Genomic DNA, 27,214 nt, shown 5'->3' on the forward strand with positions numbered 1-27,214 from the left:
GGCAGGTAAAAATTATACTTTTATTTTTGAGTAAACCAGGAAGGAGAATCAATTGGTTTGTTCCATTTGACAGTTTGGTTAAAAAGGCCAAATAATGTTTTATTCATGGATGCTCAACCCGAGGGGAAGGAGTACACAAGGACAAACCCCAATCAAGCAACGGATCCGGAAGAAAACACGTTCTAAGCTCAGCACCGAGATGCAACCGGGGAAGCAAAGATGGATGAGGTCTATTTTACACATGATGAGAAGCAATTTAGCTTTTATTTTTTTTTTTTTAATCATTTTATTTATTTATTTATTTTAAATACAGGTTTAGGTGCTTTTCAGCTATGAAAAAAGGCAAAAAAGTGCATAAGTTGAGAGAAAAGGCAGAAATCAAGCAGTAAGAGGTTTGTTTCCCATGGCTGGGGAGAAGGGGCAGGGCAGGGGCAGGGAGACTTAGGACAATGGTTTCCAGGTAGCATTAAAAAAAGGTCTGTATACCAAAACGTAATCACCTGTGTTATTTGGTCCATTAAAAAACGGTTTATTCACATTGACACTCCCCCCCCCCATTCCCAGACAAGAACGTGATTAAGAACAGGGTGAGCAGGGAGAGACGCGGGCTCCTCCGCCCCCGCCGCCCCCTCTCCCCTACCCTCGGGCTCGCTCGTTTTAGCACCGACCGGGATTCCCATCCCGTGAAGCCCACCCCGGCTGCCCCTGGGGTCCCCGAAGGGATGGATGGCAGTGCCAGGAACCCCGGCCACGCTTCTCCTCCCGTTGCAGCCGGCTGGGAAACGAGCCAGGAGCAAGATGCTCGCCTCTCCCCGCTCACACCCTGCTGCGGGTCTCTGGCCCCGCTGTGCCCCAAACCCCATCTCCGGTCACCCCAACCCTGCAACCCTGTGTGCTTTGAGAAAGGGGACTGCAAGCAGGAGGCACGGGGTCCTCTCCCACTCCGTGAGGCCATCCCCAGGGACGTGGCCCCAGACGGAGCCAAGGAATGTCTGAACTCAGCCATTTTGGTCCCTCGAGTCCCTCGGGGCAGGAGCTCCTCGCTCCTCCCTCCCTGCGCGCACGCTTCCAGTTATACCCGTCCCTGCTCAGCCCCAGGACCTCCGCAGTCCAAGGGAGAAGGGGACGAGGATGTGCTTTGAAATTTTGGTCCGTGATGCGATCCCAAGTCAGTGGTGGCCCCAAAAGCCACCACGGCTGGGGACCAGTGAGAGGTGGGGACGGCGTGGGGGTCTGGGGTGCCAAACCCGTCTCTGCCTCTGCCACTCAGGGCTGGGCCACCGGGGGGGACAGTCCCCAGGATGCTCCCCAGCACAGTGGCAGGGGGGGAAAATCTTTCACGCTCGGCCCAGAAGAGGCACAGGGATGGGGGCTGATCCTGCTGCCTCCCCAGACCATCTGCCCAGCGGGTGGAGGGCTCAGGAGGGTCCCAAAAGCCCCGCAGCAGCAAAAGGAAAGCAGGAAGGGTCCGGGTGGATCTGGGGAACGACCACTGCTGACAGAGGAAGAGGCTGCCCCCGGCACGCGGGGCCCCAAAGGAGAAATAGGGAGCCACAGGGGGGACACGAGGCCCGGGTGGCGCGGTGCTGCCAGCACGGCCCGGCCCCGTGGCAGCCCCCGGAGCCCTGCGGTTCCCCGGCCCCTGCAGCAGCTCGGCCCCTGCTCGGCCCCGTGGGGCCCGGAGGAAGGGGGGAGCTGGGACAAGGCAGCCAGGCCCCGAGGCAGGAGCAGCGCCCAGGGCTGGCCAGAGCAGCCGCTCTGAATCCCAAGAAAGACAGATCTCGTTTACGACTTTAACCGCAAACGTTCTTCTGGTTTGCAACGTTGTGAGGACTGAAGAGAGAGAAGGCTGGATGGAAACACCAAACCGGAGCTGGGAGAAGCAACGGGGCGAGCCAGAGCAAGAGCAGCACAGGGTGGAGGCTGCCAGCTCATCTCCCCCCCCCGTCAGCCCTCAGAACGAGCATCCCTCCCTGCCCTTCTCCCTGCCCGGCCCGTCCTGGTGCGAGGTGGGGGGATTTGGTCCCAGCAGAGGATCTGCTCCTCCCTCTGCACCAGCTCCCAGCAACTTGGCTGCTTCCCCCAGCCAGTAACTGCCCGAGCACCTGGGAGGGGGGCCCCGGCTGGCATGGGTGCCCCGGCCCCTCCGGAAGGCTAGAGAGGGGGGAGACTGAGGGAGAAGGAAAGCGACGGCCGTTTGGTCTCCTGAGCCCCCAACATCCCTTGCAGACAGTCCCTCAGTCCCGACAGAGCGAGAACAAAGCTAAATTGGCAAGAGAAACCAGAGGCGGCTGCAGAAACACAAAGAAACCGAGATGTCAGCCCGCGGCTCCGGCGGGCAGCGGCAGAGCACGCTGGAGAAGGGGTGCTGGGTGGGAGGGAGGGAGACGCACACACACACACACACTGGGGCTGGCGCGGGCGGGGGGCTCGGCGGGGGGGGCCGCGCGCCCCGTCCCCTCCCGCGGCTCAGATGGCCTCCACGTAGTTGGCGGGGAGCATGCCCGTGTCGCCCGTGCGCTCCACCGTGCCGTACATCCACCCGTCATCGATCTGCTGCACGTTGATGATGGTGTCGCCGTCCTGGAAGGAGACCTCGTCTTCGTCGGCTGCGTTGTAGTCGTAGACAGCGCGGAAACGCTTCTGTGGGAGAGAGAGGTCAGTGGGCACGGGGCCGGCTCCTGGAGGGTCCCAGGGCACGGAGTCCCACCGAGCCCCCGCGGGAGCTGTGCCGGACCCAGGAGGTCCTCACTGGGCACCACCGAGGGATGCCGGTGCCAGGAAGAGCCACGGCAAGCGGGTGCCCGGCACCCAGCACGGCACCTACGGGCACCTTCCAAACTGCTCCTCCCCAGCACAGCCTGCGGGCATGGGGAGCAGCTTCCCAGCAGGAACCCCTGACCCTCAGGGGATGGGAAGCGGTGGCGGGGTGGGCGCTGTGGAGCCTGGGCTGTACTCACCCCCCCTCCAGAAGGAGCGTTGCGCTGCGTAGAGGCTGGTGCCGCGGGCTCCTTGTAGCCGTAGGACTGAGACGACATCTGCTGCTGCTGCTGCTGGTAGACTGGGAAGGAAGGATTGGGGCTGTCAGCCAGAGCTGCCGCTGGGCGCTGGGGCTCAGGGGGCACACAAAGCCCCCTGCGAGGGAGTACAAGGCTCTAGCAGCCGACGGGGCTGGCGCAGAGCAGAGCTGCCAGCCCGTCCTGGAGCCCTGCGCCCTACCTGGGTTGCTGGGCTGGACGTGATGAGACGGCTGCTGCTGCTGCTCCGTGGGTCTCCGGTAATTGGTGCTTTCCTGGGAGTTCCTGCGCTCCATCTCGGCACCCTCGCTGGGGCTGGGGCCCATCCTGCTCCTCTCAAACTCTTCATGGTACTTTATCTGCAGGGGCAGAAGAGAAAGAAGAGGTCAGAGCGCAGCCTGGGCAGCTCTGCAGTGCTGCCCCTGTGCTGGCCTCGGTCCCCCAGGGACGGCGGCAGTTCCTGCAGCCCTTTGGTGCCGGGGGCGTCCTTCAGCTGCTCCCAGCTCGCTGCTGTTTGCCTCCGAGGGCAGCACGGCTGCACGAGCACCGTGGCTGGGTCAGCCTGAGCGCAGCGCTCCTCCTCGCCCCGACCGCAGCAGCAGGCGGAGAATCGCCCGGAGGGGGACGTGCGCCAAGGTCTGCGGGGAGGAGCAGGCGGTCTGAGACACCAGGAGATTCGTCCTCTGTGCCCAGAGAAAGGAGGTTTCAGGATCCCGTGGGTGGGATACATCAAGTTTTCAGGCGTGGGTGAGATTCAGGACCAGGCTCCCAAGCCCCCACACCGCAGGAGCGTGGAGCTTTAGGAATTCCACTCCGCACACACCGAGTCAGTTGTGCAAACCCCCGACCCACAGCCAGGTGCAGGCGGTGGCGTGGAGGTACCACTCCTACCCACTACCTGCTCCCAGATGTCTCTAACTGAAATACCCCAGGCTTTCCCACTGCAGGAGACCCAGCAGGAGGCCCAGCAGGTCCCACCAGCTGCACCTCACCAAACCCTCCCGGCAGCCAGCACGGCGGGCAGGAGGAAAGGGTTAACCCAAGGGCCTGGGCACAAAATTAACAGCCACGTGTGTTAATGAATACCCTGAATACGCTGCCACTGGAAGGCACCTGGAGCCCATTTGCCTGCCGGTTAAACAGTTCCCTACCCAAGGGCGCTACGGGTTCCTCTGCAGGCAGGAGCAAAGCCTGGCGCAGCCGCTCTCCGGGTGCTGCAGGGACACCTTTGGGACAGCACCTTCCAGCAGCAGAGGCACGGGCTCAGCCCTTGCACAGCCCCATTTCCAGGAGGGTTTCCTGATGTGCAGAGGGGTGGGGGGTAGGGGGCACCGTGCCGCAGAGACGTTCACGCCGCTGCTGCCTCGCCGCGCAGCCCCTCCGCCGCCCGCGTGAGCCCAGCTGCTCGCTCACCCTTCGGATTAAAACCCTGCCCGCGGAGCCGGGCTTTGTGCAGGGAGCGGGGCTGCTCCCACGCCTGCGCTAAGTGGGTCACTGCCACCCCAGGCTGGCAGCCAGCGGCCCCTGGGGAAGCAGCTCAGAACCGCTCCGTGGCCGGGAGGGGGGAGAAGGGGGCCGAGCAGCCCCTCGGGATTGCCCGCAGCAGCCGTAACCCCTCGTCCTGCTGGTATTGAACACCCCAAACCCTCCCCAGTGTCCCTCGGAAAGGAGAAGGCCACAGCCCCACTTCACAGAGGGTGGAAGGGCTGCACGGCCCCGGCTCAGAGCCCACCGAGAAGCGGCCCCCAGGGGAGATCTGCCAGCCAGGTCCTTTTCCCCAGGGGACCCTTCCCAGGCCTGCGCTGTCGTGGGGTTCGAGCGCAGATAACACCCTGCAGCTCCCCAGGGAGCGAGCAGCGCTTGCCAGAGAACTGCACAATGAGATCAAAAGGCGAGGGAATAAACAACCCCCTCCCGGCCCGCCGGGCATTTCTGTGTTTGTGCGCGCGTGGAGCTCCTTCGAGCAGCGCTCCCTCGCGGGGCGCAGGCACAAAACCTTCCCCCCGCACCCTGCTGCAAGCCCAGACCCTGCTCCCCTGGGGGCAGCCAGCGGCTCCCAGCACGGCCTCGTCCCCGAGACAGAGACACTTGGTAAGGATGGAGGAGCTCCCCGGGCTGCACCCCAGAGCCGAGGCACACCGTGTCCGGGGGGCTGCGGGGAAGGAGGAGGTGGGCTGGGTGTCGGGACAGGAGGGGCTGGGGGGAGCTCGGTGCCTGCCCCGCTCCCAGGCTCTGTCCCACCGGGTCCTGCTCTGGGCACCGCAGACCCCAAAGGGGGCGGGGAGCTCCCAGCAGCCCGTCCGAGGGGAAACCCAAACCCGAGGGGTTTCTCATGCTCGGCTGCATCTCTGGGGGCAGGCTTCATGGTGAGCGAGGAACCAGCCCCCAGCCCTGCCGGCTGCTAGGCCGGGTTTTGCAACAGCTCCCGGCCGTATGATAAGGAACAAACACGACTTTCACTATCAGCGAAAGGTGAATTAACCCTCTGCACGCTGCTGAAGGCACGTTATCGAGCTCCCGTGCCACGATGCCTGCAGTACAGGGCTGAGCTTGGGAAGGGGAGAAGCTCCCAGCCTGACGCAGCGGCTCCGCGAGCGCATCCTCCTCTCCCCGCGGCAGCATCCACCCATCCACGCACATCTTATCGCCTGCCACGGAACCAGCACCTGGACGTGGATGGAGGGTGCGGGATGCAGCACAACCTGCCACCCGCCTCGGACACGGGGCTCCTCCTTTTGGAAGGGAGCCGGCTCCCTCGCAGGCCCAGGAGGAAGGGCGCAGCGACACCGGGCACGGAGATCAGAGGCTACTCACGTTGCTGATCTGATCCTGAGTCTTTTTGATTCTCTGCAGCTCCGGGGTGTCAGCCACCACGCTGAAGCCTTTTCCCTTGTTCTTCTCAAACTCCTCCTTGTAGCGAATCTGGGTGGAATTGAGAAAAAAAAAAACAGATTTAGCCATGGGGGAAACCCAGTGCGCACAGCAGCTGTGTTCGACAAGACAAGACCTCACCGTGACCCGCGCTCTTCGTGACAAGCAGCAGCTTTCAAACTGGGCCTCTGGCTCGCTCTGGAGACCCCCTCACGTATCCAGTAATAGCAAAATGGGGCATTGCCAAGAGCTGATACACACAAACAGCTTCCCATGCATCTACTGCTCTGGTTTCTCTTTCAGCAGGGGCTGGGCTAACTTGGATTTACACTGCATGTCCCGTGGCCTAGCAGAGCACAAGTCACACAGCGCAGATCACCTCATCCATGGCAATCCGCCTGCTTGAGAGTCCCAAGGATTTTGTGAGCTACGCCCATATGAGAGCAGCTCCGTGTCGGGGATGTTTAGCGTCCTCTGGAAAGGAATACACCCAGCAAGGCTAAAACCAAGGCAGGGCGTGGGGACAGAGGCCAGCAGAACACAAGCATCCTCGTTTCTGTCTGCCAGACATTGACGTCAGCATCTCTCCCATCACACCCAGGAGCCGAAAAGTCCCGTTTTTACTTGCTCCCACCCCCACCTTTTTTTTTTTTTTTCTTTAATTTAAACAGTTCTACACGGCTTTAAGACCCAGGCTTCCAGCTGTCCTGCGGCAGGGAGCCAACGCAGCGCCCAGCCCAGACCCGCAGCCTCGGCCCCGGGTGTCGCTGCGCCCTCGCCCCCCTGCTCCGGAAGCAGAAGCACCTTCTGCGGATGCCAAAACCCAACCGCTGACTCGATTGCTCCGAAAGGGAAGGAAACGCCGAGCAGCTGCTTGGCCCGCTCCAACCAGCGGCTTTGCTGACTTTCACCCCCTTAGCAGCCGGGGTTCAGCTCGCCCTGCGCACCGCAGGCAGCCGCGGATTGTCGCTAAAACACAAAGGTCGCCTCCGCCTCCAGGGCAGGAGGAATGAACCTCTCGCCACCCGCACGACGGGGGCAGAGCAGCCTGGCCGCGTGGGTGCAACGCGGGGCTGTGGTGGGGGAGCAGAGCAGTCGCCTCCCCGACGGAGAGGGCTGGGGGGGACCAGACCCGCTGCTCCCCGGGCAAGAGCCGGGAAATGCTCGTCCCAGCAGGGCCAGACACCGGCGCGTGTGGCCGGCTTCCTGCAAGCCTTCCCGTCCCGCAGCGGGATGGCCGCCCGCCAGACAGACGGACGGACAGACGGGAAGCCAGGCTGGCCCCACGGAGGAGTGTGTAGGAGCAGAGCTGCGCCTGCACATCGGCCCCACGGACATGAGATAAGGCTGGGAGGCAGCGCACGGGCAGCGCTGCGGGGGAGGCAGGATAACGCTGATTTCTCCCCAAAACGCTGCCATGGAGGCGCTGCTCCAAGCCTCGCTGGGTCGCGTCCCGCCGGGCCTGGGAGCACCTTGGAGGAGAAGCCGCCAAGCGTTTCGTCACCGTCTGCAGAAGCCAAGGCACCACAAGGCATCGCTGCTGCCCTCCGGGCTGTCCCAGGGCCCCGTCCGGCTCCAGAGGGGACGTGGAGGGGTCAGACCCCGCAGCTTCCACCCCCATGGGGGGCACAGAGCGGGCCCGCACCCGGGGAGGGGGCAGAACCAGGCAGGAGGCGAGGGGCTGCTGAGGGAAGATGAGACGTCGCTGTCTGCGTTTGGCAGAAGGGCTGGCACAGGGGAGCGGGGAGCTGCGTCCTTCCCACACCCGCTGGCTCTGGAAGGAGGCAGAGGTGGCTCAGGGGCCACGCGGAGGCACAGCGACAGCTTTGTCCTGACTTCAGCGTTTTAACAAGCCTGGCGTAGATAAGGCTTGGTACGGCCCCCTTGGCCAGCACGCGTTGCTGTACGCTTGCTTGCACCCAGGGCTAGCAAACACCTCGCAAGAGGCAGCCCGGGGACACGCAGCTCTCCCCCGTCCTGCCCCAGCCCCTCCGCAGACGGCAGCACCCGATGGCCTCATGCAGGGGGATCGCAGCCCAGGAAGGTGGCTGCAGCTCCGTGCTGGAGCGGTGCCGAGATCCCGGCTGTGTCGGGAGGCGGGTGGGAAGCGGAGGCTCGCCCCGGCCCCCCAGCTCCGAGGGCTTTCCTGGGGCACGAGGGGAGATCAGGCACCGGCTCTGCAACGGGCAGGAGGAACAGGGGAGAGCTCGCCGCTGGCTGCAACGCATTACCGTGCTGCAAAGACCAGAGGGTGCGAGCAGAGCACCAAACACGTCCTCATCCCACAAGCCAGGAGAAATCAAAGCTTTGGAAGCTCGTCAGAGCCTCTACCCACGCTTCAGAGCCACGGCATGGATGGTATGATCCACGAGTCAGGTTAGATTTCCAGCTCAGAAGTGACATTAGGAGGCAAAGGTTTAATGAACCAGGCTGCAGCATCTACCCGGGGAGGATATTAATGAAACCAAGATGCCAAAGCACATCAGAGAGGAACGCAAGAGACTGATTTCAAGGCAGAAGCCTCTGCTGGCTTGAAGCAGCAAGAAGCACAGAAAAACTTTACTGGCTGGGGTGAGGAACCCATCTCGAACGTGATGAGGTGGGAAGCAGCAGCCTCACGGCGTTGGGCACCAGGCACAGGGAACCAGAAGTTAATGGAGCTGCTGCCAAGCCCACGGGATGCCCAGAGAGGGAGCAGGAGGGGTGAAGTCGCCCTGCCCGCTGCTCGGGAAGCGCCGGCCCCAGGGAGCGGGCAGGGGGCTGCGTTTGTCCTTTATCCGCTCGGCTTTCCATCCAGGTTCTTTTCCTTTAGATCTCCGCAGCCTGGCCGTGGGATGCTGTCCCTGCCCTCGTGCTGGAGGTGCCGCTCAGAACAGCATCAGTCCCCCAGCCTTCAGCTCAGCCCCCCCAGGAGGGGTCAGTGGGTGCCAGCACCGGCTGCAAACGCACAAGTGATGAGCCTTCAGAAAGCCAGGGAAGAGAAAGAAGCTCCAGGCGATCAGCTAAGCACAAGGCTAAGCAGTTCCTTTGATAGCTTCCATGTATTTACCCTCCTAGATCTCACCCCCTGCATCCTCCCTGTTTTTCTCCCGCTCTGTAGCATTCGGGATATGGCAACCCGGCCCTAAAAACTGAAGTAGGGGATGCCTGACTGCAGGGGGGAGCCCGATGCTGGTCAACCCAAGGCGTGCGCTGGGAGCCGGCGCTGGCAGCGGGCTGGGCTCTGTGCCACGAGGTCTGAGCACAGCCCGAGCACTGGGGACGGCACCGGGAGCAGGAGAGGAAGAGCAGGGGTCAGGAGCCCGGCGGTCCGAGGGGAGCCGCGGCCCTTCCTGGCTCTGCTGCAGCACGGCCAGGTCCTGCGGGGCCGCAGCCACGGCCGGAAAGGAGGGAGGAAGTGCTCAGAAACGGCGATTTTCTGCTGCTCCCTGCCCTTATATGGGCAGCGGCGCTGCCTGCGCCGGGCCGGAGCCAGGCACCCGCTGCCGGGCACAGGGACGAGGGGTGCTGGGGGGAAGGGGCAGAGGAACCCCCTCCACAGCCAGGTGCCTGCAAGGGGTGCAAGTCCTCACCTCAATCCTGCCCACAAAGAGCACGGCCACATGCCTGGCGTCCCGCTCCCCTCAGTCCCTCGAAACCTCGAGCCCAGGCGACCCTGGGCGATGGAGGGAGATAAATGCAGGGAGCCCTCACCTCTGCCTGCTCCTGCCGTCGCTGGCAGCGAGCACTGGGTGCACATCGCTCTGGCTCAGAGCTGCCTTTCACCTAGGCACTGTATGTAAGAGCCAAGTGACACAGACAGGGCCACGACCGTGGGACTTCCAGACCCATACCCACACCTGGCCCCATAACAAAACAGGATCCACGCTAACTTCCCCGGAGGAATTATTCCCTTCATGATAGGAGATCGACAGCTCGCACATCCCTGGAGGAGCTGGAGGAAGCCCTCTGCACATTGCAGCCCCTCGTGGGTCTCAGCTCAAGCAAATTAAACTAGTGCCCACGTCCACGTCGCTGCCAGCAGCTCCCCGAGGTGACAGCCGTGCTGCTGCAGGAAGGAAACGCTGGGGACAGGACGGGACAGGAGAGCTACCTGCCTCCCACACCCCCAGAGCCTCCACCCTCGGGCAGGAGAGGCTGCCTCCGGAGATACCAATTTTAAGAGTTTCAGAGGAGCCACAGAACGGGAACCCTGCAATTTTCTTGCCACACGTGGGCTGCAAGAGGAGGCTGCAGGCGTAAAAGCTGTCACTTTGGGGACTTATTTAGCTGCATGAGGTATTATTATCCAGCGTCTGCCAGTGACCGGAACAGAAGACGCCCTCTCGGCACACAAACAGAGGGCATCGGGACGTGCACGAAGCCGCTCCAGCTCCACAAAGCTGTCCTGACACCACCCTGTTCATGCAGCGGCTCCGGTGCACAGCCGGGGTGGGACTCCAGCCACAGCGGGGTGGGACAGGAGCATTTTCGGTGGATCGACCTCCTCAGGGATACCCAAAGAACAGCAGCTCTGCAGGAGCCCTGCTCCAGAGGGAAGGGCAAAGCTGCTGGGGAGCAGGGAACAATGCTCCCGCGGTCAGAACCCCCTGGGGAGGACACAGCCCCACCACCAATTTTCCTTACCCTAAAGCAGCTCCCAGCCACGGCACCTCTGCAGGGATGTGATGAGGGAAGCCTCACCCCAAGGTCCGCAAGCTGAGTTTGGCTGGCAAATGAAGGCAAGGTGTGGCTGTTCACATAACCCTGACCTTGCACCACGAGGGATTTTACCACTAGACCTGCGTGCAGAGCCCTGCCTGCCCCAGCGGCGTTAGCCAGGATGCACTTTTGAGGTGGCATTTGAACCGGCAACCCGCAGCACAAAGCCTCCCTGCTAGGCTGCCGTCACTGCAGAGCCAGCAAGCTCTTCGCAAGCCTCTCCCCGTGTCAGCTAACAGCTCCAGTTTGCAGGGCTGAGCCCTGCTGCCTGCTCTGGAGGGGCTGGAGGTGACCTTTGCTGGTCCTGGAGGGCTTGCTCAGCTCCTGCAGTTACCACGAAGAGGCTGTCAGTGAAACAGAGCGGCTGCATTTTAGCTAGAGTGCTTCAAGAAACACAAACGTTTACCTCTTGGAAAATAGGAGACTCCCTTTGTAGGCAGAACAAAGGCAGAGAGGAATTAAGATCTTATCTGAAGTGATTCAGGATCTATCCTCCCTGGAGGGCTGAGGCAGTTTCCACCTGATTTGGCTGCGCCATCTCCCACTGTCACCTCCATCCCCGTCCCCATCCCCTCCTCCTGGGCTGCCTGTGCCCACAGCACCCCGGCAGCCTCCTCTCCCTCCCGCTCACACGAGCTGTATTTTCAGCACATCCCGGTGTGAGACCAGCACCGAAAAGGTGCGGTGCTGGTGTCCGAGGGGCTGCAAGACCCTGCCTGCATCCCAGCCCCTCTTCTGTTCACGTGCAGCCAGGTGCAGAAGGCTCCTGCGCCCCTGCTCCTGCCTGTATTTTTGCCAGGCAGGTCAAGGGGAGCAGGGACAGCAGCTGGCACCTCCTCAAGTGCTCCGGCACCTCCTGCAGCTGTGTTTCAGCCCCTCGGTCCTGCCCTGACGCCAGCCCTGTGGCACTGTCCCCCAGGAGCCCGTGCAGAGGGCTGCCCCCGTCACAGCGCCCTTACCCAGCCCCAGCGGTGCCAAGAGCCCTGCTCAGAGCTCTGCTGCACCTCCCACAAGGAACAGCAGTTGCCAAGCATTTGGGAACTTTAAGACGGTATAAAATGTCTGTTCCAGCTCCCTCCTTTAAAAGGGGCCATGCACACGATGCGCTGGAAGCTGCCGTGCTGTTCGGCTGCCTTTCGGTGCTGCGTAGGAACGGGATGCTGCTCCACCAGGGCTCTCCCCCTGCTCCCCAAGCTCAGCTGCTTGTGGCACTGTCCCTGTAACCTCCTCTGCTCCCAGGCAGCTGCTCCAGCCGGGCACAGATGTCTGGGTCTCTGCACAGCTCCCCAGACACTTGGTTAACAGGGAAATGGGGTGAGTAAGACCCCGCAACAACCTCACGGAGAGGAGAGAAACCTAGTTTTGCTTCCAGCACAGCACACACCGCAAGGAGCCGAAAGTCCCAGCAAGCTACAGAAAAGCCCCGGCAGTGCGGAGCACGCTCCCTCCCTCCCTAGGGTCTCCTTTAATAAGCAAGAACTAATGAAGAGCCCGAGTTCATTGTAAAAACAGCACTGGATACTCCAGAGCATTTGGTACAGCGTTATCTTGATTGTTACCATGGAAAAGCAGCCGTGTCCCCTTAGCAGCTCTGTGAAGCACAACGCAAGCCCCGGGCTGAGCTCTAGCTCCCTGCTCGAGCCAAGCTGCGTTTGTGCAAGCCAGGAGCTGTTGGGCAACCCGCTCCGAGGAACAGACCTTGCCAAAGCAGAGGTTTCAAAACTCGGCGCTGGCTGTGTGGGCACCACCAGCTCTGCCTGCTAACAGGTGAGGTCCCGATTTCCCCCTCCTCCAGCAGGAAGCACGCCTGAGCAGTCTGCTTTTCAGCTCCTGGCACTCCCAGGCTAATGGGGAAGAAAGGAAGGTCGCTGTGTCCTTCAGAGCACAGCCGCGAGAGGAACGCGCTGATCCCAGAAGATGTCTGCTCACCCTGAGCCCGCTAGCAGGACAAATCCTGTGCCATCCTCCCTCTGTCCAGACCTGTGGACCAGCACTGTTGGAACACTGAGCTGAGCCAACACGCCTTGCTGACAGCTCTCCGGGCAGTCTTTTTACCCCTTCCCATTGAAGGAAAAATAATTAAATAGATTCCCAGAACAGTTGCCACATCCTGTGTTCTCCTCAGAGACTGTGACTCAAGCCAAAATTGCCCCTGGATGCGTTTTCTTCCACTGCAGCGTACTCCGAGCACACATCTGCAGCTGTACAGCAAGGCTCACAACCACAGCTCAGGACCATGTCTTGGATGCTTTCGGCTCAGCCGTGCCCCACGAATGCCAATTCTTGGTGCAGTGAAGTCTCACAGAGAGGCGATCTACCAAGGCTGCCTGTCCTGTGCTAATCTTGCCCTTCCAAGGGACAAAGCTTCTTCGCAGTAGTGTCACTCACAGTTCCCTCTCATATTCTCAGTGCCCTGGAGTAGGAAGGAAAGCAGATTGCTCCTGCGCCCACCCAGGAGCCGAGCAGTTCCCCCTGCACCACCAGAAGTTATCAGGGCGAGCACCCAGCCCAGAGCCGTGCGTCAGGGCTGGGGACTTTTGCTGACCCAGGGACACCTCCAGGGTACAGAACAGGACGCGCCTGGACAACACCCTTCTCAAACAGGCTCCTCTCTTCCCTCCGGAGAAAGAGATCTTGGTCTGTGCCAGTCGTTATCCCTTCTATCTGTTTATTTCTGCTTGCCAGAGCTTCCCAGCCCTACAACACCTGGGTTTACCTGAAATACTCGCCTACAGAGTCTGTCCAGATGAGGCCATTTGCCATTTCACCTGATTGTGTTGCTGGGTGCCAGCAGGGAAAAAAAAAAACAAAACAGTGCAAGACATGGACGTGACTGGGAGAGGCAGACCGTGGGCCGGACCCTTCCCACCACCAGGGACGAACAGAACAGCAAAAGCTCAGACGTGTGGAACACGAGAAGAGGAGCCCAGCCCCAAGCTCGCTGCACGAGGGCGTTGGGGAAGCACCAGCGCGCAGAAGGCGGCGGCGCGATGGGGCGAAGCGCGCCCGCCCGGGGCGAGGAGGGGGCCGCACACTCACCTGGCTCTGCAGCTCGCTCTGCTGCTTCAGACGCAGGTTCTCGGGAGTGTCTGCCACCATGGTGAAGGACTGCTTCGGGTAGTGTCTGGGGAGGGAAAGCAGATCGTTAACCTGCGGTGCTGCTGCGGGCCACCTCCACCCCACCGACCCCATGAGAGCTGCGACACGGGGCCACGGCCATGGGACAGTGGCGATGGCTACCGGGTGCGCTCGCCTGCACCTCCAGAGCAGGCACATTTCTCACATTAACTGCAGCTAAAGTCCGTCAGCAGTTTTATCAGGAAAAGGGGAAGGGGAGGATTTCCTCCCCCCCCGGAGGGCAATGGCTTTCCAGGGCTGTACCTGTCTGGTTTCTGGACAGACCTTAGCACATCTTCATCGAGACCTTCAATTTTTCATTAAGTAGTCCTCAGGGTAACGTCGGGCCAAGTAAATGCTACGAATGCCCTGGTTTTACAAGACTTTGCTTCTGCTTCACCGTTTCTGTTGGGAAGGGTCAGAGGGAGGAGGGTGACTCCACTTGCTGATTTTACCGAAGCCTCAGCCACGCAGACCTCACACCACGGCCTGCTGACTGCAGAGCATCACAGCCCCAGCATAAACCATGTCAGCACAACCGTGCCTGTCCTGGGGGCACAGGCTGTGCTTCTTATCTACTCCAGTTCTGCGTGTTCGGTGAACGCTCAGGGCATGCCTGAAATGGGAGCATGAGGCAGGAGACCTCCGCCGCGGCCTGGCGACGAGCCCAGCAGCTATTATTCTGAAGTGCCATGGAGCAGTTTCTGAAAAGCACACACAGCCCTTGCTGTGGACATAAATTAGCAGTTGGAAGAACTCAAGCACTGGCAGAAAGTAAATATCTGATCCCAACGCTGGAGGTTGCTACGAGGCCCCTCCAGGCAGACTGGGAGCCTTCACGTGGCCACCTCCAGACCCCCAGGAGGTGTGGAAAAAGCAGGAGGCAAAGCAGTGCTGTAACAGGGGGTGCTCGGTGGGTGAAATCCCTCGCTGGGCTTGGCCAGAGCCTGGCAGCAGCTATCACTGGAGCCTCATGCCTCCGAGAGGCAGCAGTCTGACAGCAGGATGCTTTGGCACTCGGGTCCCGGTGTGGGTCAGGCTCAGCACCGCGGGACGCCCTCACCCCACCATCCTGCCCCATCCACAGCCCACGAGCAGCACGGAGGAAGCTCTGCACCAGAGGAGCACTTGCAGGATGCTCAGTGCTGGCCGCCCCCGTGTCAAGCTCCATGCACCAAGCCCCCTGGGAAGTGCCCACGGAGGAAACCTGACACTGAACGGATGGAAACTGCTCTCACGGGATGGAAAGGAAACCGAAGACGTCCCACGGCAGCACTTAGGGTTTGTAACTCAAGTAGCAGAGAGCAAGAAGGGAAAAACGGCCTTCACAAAGGGCCGGAGGTTTCCCTTTTGCACAATTTAAAGCAGGACTCTCAGCACGGTGGCACAAAAAGGATTTTAGGAAGCTAGTTCCCAGCACAGTGCCGTGGCCGGGAGGCACAGGCCGCACCGGCCCTGGTTTGTGTTTACCACAGAGCCGCGCTCGCTGCCTCCCGGCATGCGCCGCACAGCACCGCTTCAGCCTGGTTTCACTTTCAAACACAAGAACTGGGTTAGAACCTCCTGAAAAGGGCAACCGAGCCATCGCCCACCAGAGAGGCTCCTCGAGGTGACAGAGGCCTGTGGCTCCTCGCAGCGGGGCACGGTGCCCGGCTCCCCTCGGGGGTTTGAGGGCTTTTAGCGTGGCGCTGACCCCAGTCTCAGGGCTGTAACCCAGCCCGGGCAGCCTCCAAGTCCCACACCTCCACCAGCACAGCCCAACCGGTGGCTGAACCAAGCTCTCGAGGGTTACGCAAGCTCCAGGCCAGCCACGGCTCCTGCCCCTTCCCAGGCCATGAGACACTTTGTGGGTCTCAGGCCCCCAGGCTGCGCTCCAGGAGCTTGTGTGCTGCAGCGTTAGCAATCATCTATTTACAGAATCAGCATTAGCACCTCTGTCTGAGGCTAACCAAAATGCGGCCAACTGAGGGTAAGTTAGCAAAAAGCCAGCTGCAAGTCGAAGAATCTGTCCGAAAGCTGCTGGCCTCCAAGCAGGGCAGCAGCAGACACAGCCACAGACCTGCAAGAGCAGCACACACCTCATAAAGCAGCAATGCAGGAAGCTCGAGAATAAAAATAGACTCCTCCTGAGCCTCGCTGAAAAAATAAAGAACCCTCCATGTACACACAGAAACCAAACAGATGCAGATGTGGTTTGCAGAAAGGGGAAAAGACAACTCAGCAAGCAGCAGCTCGCTGCCTGCTCCCCTCTCCCCAGCCCTGCAGCGTCCGGGATAGCAGGGGACAGACCTGGGCAGCCTCCAAAAAACACACCACCACGGCAGCCCGGCTGTCCTGCCGGCCTCGGTGAGATCCCAGCCAGCCCCCACCGAGCGCCGTGCAGCCGGACCTGTGCCAAGCGAGCCCAAAGCAACCCTACACAGCCCCCCGCAAACGTCTGGCGACAGGAGAGACCGAAAAGCACAAGAATCAGTTTTAGGCAACAGATCACCGACTGCTTCGAGGATATACTTTAATCTCTGTTTAGATTAATCTGATTAGAGGGGATATAATACCGTGTGCTAGGGCTCCGTTCCCCACTACTGCTAGGAACCGTCACAAAAGGCTTCACGCCGGGGTACGGTGTCAGGGCATATACCTCTCCACGCTGCTTCCCGCAGCTTGCTGTGGAGATTTTGGCACTGAGACTCCGGTAACAATAAAATCCGATCCTCTACGAGGGCCCAGTGCTCACCAGGAGCAACAGACAGCACAGAACCGGGTGTGTTTTTGCCATTTACTTAAGTGCTCACGTGGAAACAGAGCTCTTGCTGTTCTGGCCACCGTTTCTGCTCTCCCAGCGGCTAAAGCAAGCAGCACAAACATCGGGGTGGGTGCTGCCCGGACCCACCCAAAGGCCCTGCTACGGTCACTGCTCGGAGCTGCGCCCGCGGGCGACATTTTAGAAGCAGCAAATCGGCCTCAGACGCGTTGGGACCAAATCCACGCCAGCTGCTGTCTGCTGCTAAGGGATGAGCAGCCTGCGGGGCTGACAAAGGACAGGGGGGTGCCTGTGTACATGACACCAGCCTGTGGTTAGCAAGCTCCTTCGCATAAAGGCTGCTGCAGTTGCACCAGTCACTGGGTGTAATGCTCGCAATGCCTTGAATAGAGAGCATCAGGGGGAACGGGCCTTAGACGAGGGTACAGACACCAGAAATGCGTCTTTGCAACCCAGTGGTGCCTGCTGCATGTGTTGGGGGAGGTCGTGCTCACCTTGCTGCTGTGGGAAGGAGGAGAGGTAAGGAGCAGCAAACGTGCATGTCTGTGCAGTGCCGGGTGCCATCAGGCAGCCGCTGAGGGAGCCGGGGCTTAGTTACCAGCAGCGCCAACCCAGGAAGTGCACCGCCTGGGCTCACCGGGCACTGCGGGACAGGGAGAGACTCGGCTCTTGTTTCACCCAAGCTACTCACGTCCTGCAGCCCTCGCTTGGGTTTCTTGGAAGTCACCGCCTGACTCACACCAAGGTCAAAGAGAACAAAGCCACTTCTTAAGCACAAATGCAGTTAAACCGTAACGCCCTCCCTGACTGCTAATTCTCCATTTGGCAAATGAGGTCTCAAAGGCTTCGGATCAGCCCCAGACCCACCGTGGGATGGAGCCACAGGCCGTCAGCGCTGCCAGACAGCGGCACGGAGCCACACGGCTCCCATGAAGGGCAAACACGGTTCCAGTTGTGCGCACCAGCGAGCCCGAGCTGCATTTACGGCTCAGCCACGGCCCGCGAGCTCCGTGCTGTCTGCTGGTGCTGTGAGCCTAAATCATCCCATTCCCATGGCAACCGCATCCGATGCTCTGGGCATGCCAATATCGCTCCGAAGGCGAGTCCGAGCAGCAGCCTCCAGGGCAGGAGGAGGGAAGCCCCAGTGGCTGCAAGGGCTGGGCACCAAGTGACACAAATCCGTCCCCGTGGAGCTCAGAGAAACCAAAAAGCCACAGCTATAGGGCAAAAAAAATAAAAATAAAATCAATCTTCTGCAAGACAGCCAACAGTGCTGCTTCTTGCATTTCCAGGAGCGCTGTGCCCACAGCAGTCCATGCCCTGCTGCAGAGCCTGGGGAGGGAGAGGAAGAGATAGGCACAGCCTGCACTGACTACGCCGGAATTAGGTTTCCGCCTCTGTCGGTGAGATTTTGAGGAACCCTCCCGAGGCTCGGGGCAGCCTTCCTCTGCGCCTTGAGCCCCTACAGACCGCTGGGGGGGGGCAGCAGCAACCTGTCCATGGGAGGCACAGGAAGAAACGCACAAGTTGAACCATTTCCCTTAATATTAGGCATCGGTTTTCTCTGGAGCGTGGCTCATGAGATCCGCCTGGTAAAGGAAAGGCATTTGAGTCCTTTGGGAATTTAAGGCCAGGAGCTGCTGATTCAGGAGCAGTGACAGCCCCCCCGCCAAAGCCAGCGCTTCCCACTGCTCAGCCAGCACAAACACAGCCGCCCATATCCCCGCAACACGCCAGAGAGGGGAAAGCCATCTCATATGCATGAGAATCAGCCCCAGAAATAGTCAGCAGTAAATTAAATCTTAATGAGAAAGCACCGAGCGAGTTGCCTTGGGTTTGGGGAGAGCGCGGGAGGCAGCGGGCGCGTGGGAACCGGGCTCCCGCTCCCCTGGGATCCGCGGATCTGGTGCTGAGGATGGGACAGGACCGGTCCTGCCCTCCCCATGGGGGTGGTCTTGTGCAGTCTCACTTCTCCCCCTCCCCATCACCAGGCCCAAGGAAGGAGCAGAGCAGGGGGGTCCTCGCTGCCCTCCCCCAGCCGCCTCCAAAATGTCCTGGGGAGGGAAGCAGGAGGGGGCTCAGCACTCAGCCTGCCTCCAGAGGTGCACCAAAGGCACCCGTGCGATCACCGTGCACCATCCTCACAAGCAGGGACCAGCGCTGAAGGCACAAGATGGCTTTCAAAAAACAGGAACCAGGGGGAATTTCAGCAGCCCCGACACCACCGGGCTCGGCGCCACACGGAGGTTGCAAAGTCCTTGACGGAGGCGGCTTTCTGCCAGCCGCTGCAGGGTGCAGGGTGCAGGAGCTCGTCCAGCTGCTGCCAGCAGCTCCACGCCAGCACCACGTTCACGTCCTCCTCTAACACGTGCACGCTCGCCCCGACGCCCTTTGCTCCTCGGCTCTTCCCCAGAAGCTCATTTCTGAAGTTAATCCAACAGGTAGAAAAGCACGCAAGGAGCAAAAGTCACTTGAATTGACAATGCAGCCAAGGCGACCGAGCCCTGAAGGGCCAGCAGAAAAACCCTCAGTGCTCCAGGGCCTCTGAAGATGACAACCACGATGACAAACAGGGGACCCTGCTCCAAACAATCCTTCTGACACACTGATGGGAACTAATTAGTCCCACGCACCCTTCGATATGACATTTGGGCGAAGTCTGCTGCTCAGTAACAGCTGCCCAGACAAAACCAGTAACCTTTCCAGAACAAATGGGGGCCAGGAAGAAACCACCACGGGAGCTAACGCAGAGGTGCCCCGGTTCTTTCCTCTGGCTGGCACAACCACAGCACCGGAGCTCTTTGCTCCCAGGCTGGCAGAAGCACGGGGCTGCTCTCCCTGCCGAAGGCTGCAGGTGCAGGGGGGGGACGAAGCATCCAAGCCCTCTGCAAGCCCTCCCAGCGAGGCTGCTCCAGCTCCGCTACGGCCGCCAGAGACGAGGCATTTCGTGTTGCATTGTTAAATCAGGTCAGCGGAGTCTTTGCAAGCCAGACCGAGCCTGTCTGGCTCCTGCATTAGGAGCTGCTTGGGTGCGTTAACTCCAAGGCACCTGGAAGCTCACCCCGCTGTTCACAGCAGCTGTAGGATTACCATGGGATAAGGGTCCGTCTGCTCAGCAGCCCTCCCCCAGCGGGCTTTGCCGTCTCCCCCCCTGCCACTACGGGGCCCTCGTGCCGCCAGAGGAGACAAAGCTCCCCCGGTTCTTCCGAAGAACCCCCACAAAGAGCTGCACAAGCAAAGGCAGGGCTGAGGCAGGAAGCTCCCGGTGCAGGGACGCGGGGCGGCGGGCGCAGACTTTCCCACGCGCTGACCAGCATCAGCCCCGTGCCAGCCCCGGCTTCCCGTGACCCCGAGGCAGACAACCCCGTCAGCAGTTCCACCTTCCTGCACCCAGCGCAGCGATGGCTGTGCCAGCGACCTCAGCCCCGGACCAACACAAAATTCAGCCTGCTCACATCCCAGCACATCCCCGCGCCCAGGAGGCCGCCCCCAAGAGCCGCCCTCCCAGAGGACCTCCACTCTGCTCCCTCCCAAGCAGCAGGGCTCGAGCCTGGGGAGCTTCGCATGAGCTGGGAGGCAGAGTTAAACTTCTCCAGTAAAGACACCGGTGGGACACGGCTGCAGGACCTCGTAAGCAGTGCTCTGGTCATGCACGCTGCTTGACCGAGACCCCCCCCCTAGTCTGAGAGCTTCAGGACACAGATATGCCACCTTCAGCAGGACTCAAGCGTGTGTCTGTCCCCAGCAGGACGAGCGGGAGATGGCTGAGTGTCTACAAGAGCCTCCCTAGCTCCAAGAGTTGCTTCTATTCAAGCACAGGCACTAAGCAAGTGCCTCGGCAGATCCGCCTGGCGAGCAGCGGTGCTGCCCTGGGTGAGGACGTGCAGCCCCTTCCCCACCCACAGACCTGCCCCCCTGGGGGCGACGGCCGCCTTCGTGCAGCTGCATCGAGGTTTTGGGAAAGAAGAGTTAAACAAAGGAAGTAATAGACTCTGCCTTGCCAGAACGCTTTAAGTTCACATCCTGCCTTTCAAAGACTTGCTGATTCCTGGGGACAGGCTTAACAAAATAAACTTTTTCTTTTTTAAATAAAAGCAGCACCGTGCCACTTTGCAGAAGAGGCTTGCAAACATCCCACCATAAAAGAGCAGGCAGCGCAGAGAGATTTCAGTTCCTCCCAGCACTTTCAGGGAGAGGCTGCCAAAATGGCTGGTCCAGCTCTCCACGTGTGCAGCTGCCGCCTCTCCCCAGCAGCTGCTCGCAGCCTGACTGAGAGTCGGGTGTGCGAGCTCGGCACCGCTCCACAGGACACTGCTGCTCCGATTCCCACCGTCCAACCCCACGTACCGGCACCAGGCTGGGGGAGGCAGAAGGAAAACCCCCTCGCCCCCAGCTCCCTTCGGCTGCCTGGGTGCTGAGCAGGGCACAGCACTGGGCGCAGCGCTCTGCTGGGCAGCTCCGCGCCTCTCCCCCTTCCCCAGGGGCTCTGCCAGCAGATAGCAGAGGGTGTTGCAGAGCAGAATGCTGCCGGGTGGAAAGCAGCCTGCTTCGGGAACCTGCTTCAATCCACAATGGAAAGGTTTCAAGTGAAAGCAGCAGCACAAGGGGTGCCAAGCTGTGAAGCCAGCAGTCACTTCTGGAATCGGCTCTGCTCACCACGCTGCCCCCGTCCCATCCCTCAGCCCCCAAAACAGAGCAGGGCCTGTCCAACCCCCCCCCACTACAGACAGGGCTCAGAGGAGCTACAGAGCTGTTTATGGGAACAGGGCAGGCGTCACGACGGTGCTGTTTTTTTCCACAAGGCTTTTGGCCCCAGGCGTGGATAAATAAGTTCAGATAAATAAGTTCAGGAAAGTCAACAGCCATCCACAGCCACCCCCGCCCCACGCAGCGAGGTCTGTGCCAGGCAGACCTTGCTGCGGCCTCAGCCAAAACCCTCCCCGAGGCTCTGTGGGTGCTGCCCCCTGCCCAGGGCAGGGCGAGGGGCTCTGCCCGAGCCCCCCGTGTGGGGTGAGCTGCGTTGCTGCTGCGGGGGGCACGGGGAAGCCGCCTGGGTTCTGCTGCCATGCACGGGGAGACGGTGCCTGCTGCACGAGCAGGAGGACCCCGGCCCACAGATGCCCTGACTACAGGGGATCGTGTTCCTTGGAGAACAAGCTCACCTGCCATCTGCTTTGTCCTGAACAATAAGGCAGCGTCCTGTTGACACAGCTCCTACCCGAGCTGGAGCACATCTCCCCTCCTCCAGGCGCCAGGGGCAGCTAGGGGATGAGGCAGGGAGCCCACGTTCACCAGGTGGGCGGGTGGAGAGAACGCCCTGGGCTATGGTGAGAAGCGATCCGGCAACGCAGGGGGAGCCGGGAGGGAGCAGCGAGCTGCAGAGGGGCACCGCGAGGTCTGCCCCGGCTCCCGCTTCTGCAGAGGCTCCACCTGCAAACACTTGGGGTTGCGCGCACAGGGGCATCTCTGGTTTGACGTGAACACTGCAGGCACCAGCCACGGAGGAGGCAGCAGCAGAGCACGGGGTGGGGGGAGGTAGCAGAGCCCTGGAGAGGGATTTTGGGTTTCCATGAACTGACCAGGAAGCCTGGAGCAATAATGTCAGCTACCGGAGGTCCCTGCATCAATCCCAAGCACATGGAGAGCACCTGGAGTAAGCTGCCCTTCCTAAATACTCCGGAAAGCAGACATCGCGCCCCAAAGGGGACAGACATTGCAGCCCAAAGAGGATTCACTGATGTTTGCAGCATCCCAACCATTACGTGACAGCATCACACGGGGCAGCTTTCCCATATACCACACCCCCATCCTACAAAAGAGGGGCCTGGGGCCCTTCCCCAAACTCCCCAGCAGTGACAGCAGCACCCTGCGCTCCCCAGCCTCTCCTTAGAGCCACGTGCTGGGGTCCCCCCCCCACAGCCCCCCCCTGGGGTCCCCCCCCCAAGCACCCACCACGTGCTGGGGGCCAGCTCCCATTTACACCAGGACAAAGAGCGGTGCCTGCTCGGAGCTCCACGGCGCACAAAGTGTGTGCACCGAGACAGAAAGCCAGTTATTCTCATCCAGAAACTCGGCACAAATAAAGCATCGGGATAAACACCTGGACCGCGTCCCAGCAACACAGTTGTTCCTCTTTCCCTTCCTGCCCCCCGCCCCCCCCCCAAACTCGGAGGATCACTTATTAGTGTAGTAGGCTGCTACCAGATGGAGCGGCGAGGAGTGCCAAGAACAGATCCCTGGCTCGTTGGGGAACTTGGAGCAGCTCTGCCCACCGCTCGCTAACTTTTTCCAAGCGAGAAGCGAGCCCCAGAGGTATCAGGGAGCTCGCTCCAAATGGAAAGGCGGGGATCAAGTTACCAGGGAGAAATCTGCCGGGGAGGCTCCTCGGGTCGCCACCAGAAGTGGGAGGTTTGTGGCTCGTGCCCAAGCGATGCTCCTCGCTAGGCGAGCCGGGGGGCTGCTAGCAAGCTGGGGCTGGCAACAAGGCACATCAGCCCCATGGCCCCGACCCCCCCGCTGGCCCCACGGCCCCGATCCCCCCAGACACACTTGGCACAAAGAGGACAGCCACCGCCGGGTGTGGTTTATTGCAGGGAAAGGCATCTCCTTGAAGAGACGCTGAAGTCACGCAAACACAGCAGATGGAGGGAACGGGGACCCTGCTGACACACCTATGTAAGATATTTTTGGCAGTCTCACATAGCCTTTAGCCCCTTTGTGAGGAGGGGGGGAAAAAAAAAAAAGTTTTCCCCTTCCCCTGCCAACGAGGGGGCTGAGGGGAGCAGCACAGCACCTGCCTGCAGGGCTCTGCCCCGGACGCTGAGCAGCAGGGTCCAGCCAGCAGCACATCAGAGGCAAGCAGGGTCTGGCCAGCAGCACACGGCCGTGCGAGCCCCAGCAGAGGATGCCGGAGCCGCACCAGGCTCCCGGGGGGGCAGGGGAAGGTCAATCACTCCCTGCCTGCCCAAAATTCACACCCAGCACCGCGGGGCAGGGGCAGCCCCTCCAGCCAGCCCTGCTTCAGCCAGCAGGGAGACGCATCCAGAGGGATTGCTTTTACTCCAGCAGGAATTCGTGTGAGCCCATCGCTCTAAGATGAAGTCCAGCCCTGTCTAGATGTTCTCTTGAGGGAGAGGAGCAGAACAACCTCATAACCAGGACAGAGCAGAGGAACCTCTCCTGCCTCCACAGGAGAGGAGCCTGGTGCCCGCAGCTGCCTGGGATGCTTCCACCCCAGCTCCCACACCCAGTGACATCTGTGAAGATGCCGAAGTCCCCAGACCAAACACACTGCTTTGAACTCTCAGGCAGGATTCTCAAGACACTAATTTGTGCTGGATGATGAGTGACTGCCGAGGCAAGGCATGGAGCTGCCAGCCCCCGGGGTTTTCCAGGAGAGGACCAGAGCAGCGCTGCTGCAGGCACCACCTCCAGTTAGGACTCGGCAGCCAAGAAACTGGCCCAGCTCTGCCAGCTGCAGCACAGCTCCGTTATCCCTGCAGCAGAAATTAAATCCTGTATATAATGTGTAGTTGGGAGCAGCTGGTCCCCTGGACACCCACGCAGTCTCACCTGTCCTTCGCAGCTCAGCTCTCCTCCGCCCTCAGAGGCCTCACACTATCTGCATACAGCCCTACCTTGAACCAGAAAGAGGTGGAAGCAGAGGAACTCACATAAAAAGATGAGCCCAGCCTCAAACGCTGCTCCCAGTGAGCAGCCAGTCACCCCAGTACCCAGCCGAAGCCACAAGAGGAACGCTGAGGACCTGGTCGCATCTACCACCGAGCTCCCCCTGGGCACGGGGAGCTGAGCCCTCGGGGCAGCTACCAGCCACCTTCCTGAAAGGCAGCACGCAGATTTATTGCTGGGGCAGCGTCACACGGGGAGGAAGCCCAGCCCTCTTCCTCCTGCTCTCTTGAAGAAAGAAACTTCGGAATTTGGCAGACGGCCACAGCTCGAACAGAGGAGACCCTGTGCTAGGGCATGTTCAGAAAAGCAGCCTCCTCCCTGCCAGCACAAACGTTGCTTTTCCCCCCACTTCTGCTCAGGGACAGAAGATGTCGCCCCTCAGCCCCAACACCGTGGGACCCTCGGGGGCAGCTCGGGGCTCACCCGCCTTGCCCAACCCTTTCTTCCTCCCCAGGATATTCCGGGGGCACCAGGGGTCCCAGCTGCAGCGGCAGAGGCTGGGAGGGAACAAGCCCTGTGCCTGCAGCTCCCTGAGCCCCACGATGGGCACTGGCCCCGTGCAGCCCCCAGCTGCCCTCGGCTCCCTCCACGGCCAGGCACAGCCACGCCAAGCAGGAAGAACAGAACCAAACGCAGGTTTCCGTGCGCCATCTGAGCGCCCTGGGGTAGAGGCGAGCCACGCAGCTGCCTCCGGAGAGAGGCTGCTGAAGGGTTAAGGCAGCGAGCGGCATCAAAGGGAGCTCTGAGCAGAGGGGGGTGAGAAGCTGAGATGGGTCGGGGTTGCGCAGACTCCTTGGAATCTCAGGAATTTCCCATTATTATCCCACTTCCCTTGCAGCAGCGTGGAGGGAGAGCACTGAAGGGACCCCAGGGCCGTGCCTGTGGCCAGGCTCAGAGCTCCCAGCGCTGGCATCGGGGCGCAGGTGAGGACAACGAGGTTCAGGACAATGAGGAGAGCTCGGGGGGGGGGGGGATCAGCTCCTGCAGAGACCTGCTGCTTGCTGCAAACCAAGGCCCCAAGCTCTCGGATCCCGGACTGGCTGCTCCACCGCCACAGCAGATTTGGGGACCCCACAGCCAAGGAACGAGTGCTGGGGAGCCCCAGCAGCTCAGTCCCCTCAGGCTGCGTGCTCCCCCCGCACCATGCCATTACCCCAGGGATTTCCCTTTCACCTTTAAAGCAGGAGTTCTGAGCCAGTGCCAGGGGCCCCCACTACCAGATAACGAGGGCTATTTGCTGCTTTTCACACCGTTGCCGCCCTGCGCTTGAGGTAAGGTCCCAGGACACAGCATTACCAGCAGACTTGGACGCTGCCCGCCTCACCCTGTCCAGCAGGAGTTTGCCCACCACAGCCAAGTCACAGCCCCCACCGCCAGCACGTGGTGCCAGCAGTAACTGAGCTGAAGGGGAAGTTTTTCGCCAGAGCACCATTGACTGGTGAACTTATTGCTTCTCCTTTCCATTCTTAGACACTAAGATGATTAATACCCATCTTACAAGGATGTTGTCAGGATTACAGTTTTTAAAGTACTCTGTGAATGGAACCTGCTGTACAAGAGCTTAGTGGTACATTATCTAATTTTCCTTCTAAGGCCAGTTAATATATAAGAAGCTGCTGCAAAAATCTTACCGCAAAGCTGCTTTATACACATTAACATGCACAGCAAGCACACTTTCACTTACCTATGAACTGGGTAGGGACTAGCTTCCATGACCCAACCCCGGAACCCAGACAGCTATCTCTGTTAGACTTCAACAAACGAGCAGGCTGGGTTACCATTTAAAGCTCCTAACTCCAGTGATCATCAACTGCAGAGGAACTGACTAAGGAGAACTTTAAAAACCCAACACAAAGACAGCATTGATGTTTTTATGCAAAGCTTCCTGCCCAAACAAACCACGCACGGCACATCACATTTAAGACCTCCTAGAGTAAAAAACCAGCTTCAGAACGGAGCGCTGGCTTGGAGTCACCCCTTACTGCTCAGAAAGTCTGTTTGTCAGCGCTCTCCCACTGTCACGCACAATCAAGGGTCTTCCCTTGAGAAGAAAAAACAATCGTGGGGGCCAGCAAGCACCAAAGAGAAGCAGGGAAGTGAGCTGAGGAGCGGTGCAGCCAGACACTTGTGCTGCACCTGCCCCACAGGCTGCTCCGCAGGGCACGTGCCAGCAGGCGAGGGTGAAGACACTTGGCTGTCACCTCCCATCCTAGCAGGGCACAAGCTGCAGTGACACCCCCGTGTCCCATTTCTCTGTCCCCAGGCACCTGCCTTCAACTGGGGGAACAAGCACCTTCTCGTTTCCCCTCCTCTCCGCAGGGATGCGGGTTAAGAGCAGCTCCACCTAAATGCCTGCCGGTATTTGAATTTTATCCACCCTTTGTCTGCCCAGGCTGGAACTCAGAGCAGAGGCCATCGGCTGGCATTTATGGTGGCAAAGGCTGTTTAATGGGGCTCTAACCAGCCTGTGTCACCCCATCTAACTGGCCTGCATCCCCCCTCCACTTGGAGCTTCACGTGCACCCCCAGGAAATGCTGCAGAGCAGTGGGGAAAGACCCCTCCTGCTGAGCGAGATCGGGGCTCCCTGTGCCCCACATTTCAGGACATGAGGACCAGTGTCTGAGAGGGAGAAGGGTCCAACAACCCCCTCAGCACCCCCAGACCCAGAGGGTCCAGCAATCCCCTTAGCACGGCGCAGACCCAGCACCAGCACAGCACCAACCGGCAGCAGATACTCACGCGTTGCAATACGGCTTCTTCTCGTAGCCCTTGTAGTTTTTCATGTTTAGGGTCATCTTGCAGGTCTCGCAGTGGAAACATGCTTTATGCCAGAACTGGAAACAGATGAGAGAAGCATTAGCACGAGTGACTTGCTGTTCTGATGGGACGTGGCCCTGCTTTGTGTAATTCAAACTCGGGCTCCTTCAGCTGAGAGACAGTGCTGACATCCCCAACCCCAGCAAAACCCACGGACAGACAATAATTCTCTTACCAGTTTAGGACAAAGCAAATCCCCCTCTGCCAATGTGCCTTATCTCAACAGGGCAGCAACATTTA

The 27,214-nt window shown here is 60.3% G+C and overlaps 1 protein-coding gene across 1 annotated transcript in view; it reads right to left on the reverse strand.

The window, feature by feature from the left end:
• Window positions 1-27,214, reverse strand: part of LASP1 (LIM and SH3 protein 1) — a 31,043-nt gene continuing 3,829 nt past the window's right edge. Inside the window, exons 2-7 of the mRNA XM_048050781.2 lie at window positions 26,897-26,991; window positions 13,629-13,713; window positions 5,832-5,939; window positions 3,220-3,376; window positions 2,961-3,061; window positions 1-2,643 (exon numbers count right to left, since the gene is read on the reverse strand). Coding sequence (XP_047906738.1) covers window positions 2,470-2,643; window positions 2,961-3,061; window positions 3,220-3,376; window positions 5,832-5,939; window positions 13,629-13,713; window positions 26,897-26,991 — 720 coding nt within the window. The 3' untranslated portion in view covers window positions 1-2,469. The remainder of the gene's footprint in view (window positions 2,644-2,960; window positions 3,062-3,219; window positions 3,377-5,831; window positions 5,940-13,628; window positions 13,714-26,896; window positions 26,992-27,214) is intronic.

Source organism: Anser cygnoides, chromosome 22 (assembly GCF_040182565.1).
Source record: "Anser cygnoides isolate HZ-2024a breed goose chromosome 22, Taihu_goose_T2T_genome, whole genome shotgun sequence".
In the NCBI taxonomy this organism is placed as follows: domain Eukaryota; kingdom Metazoa; phylum Chordata; class Aves; order Anseriformes; family Anatidae; genus Anser; species Anser cygnoides.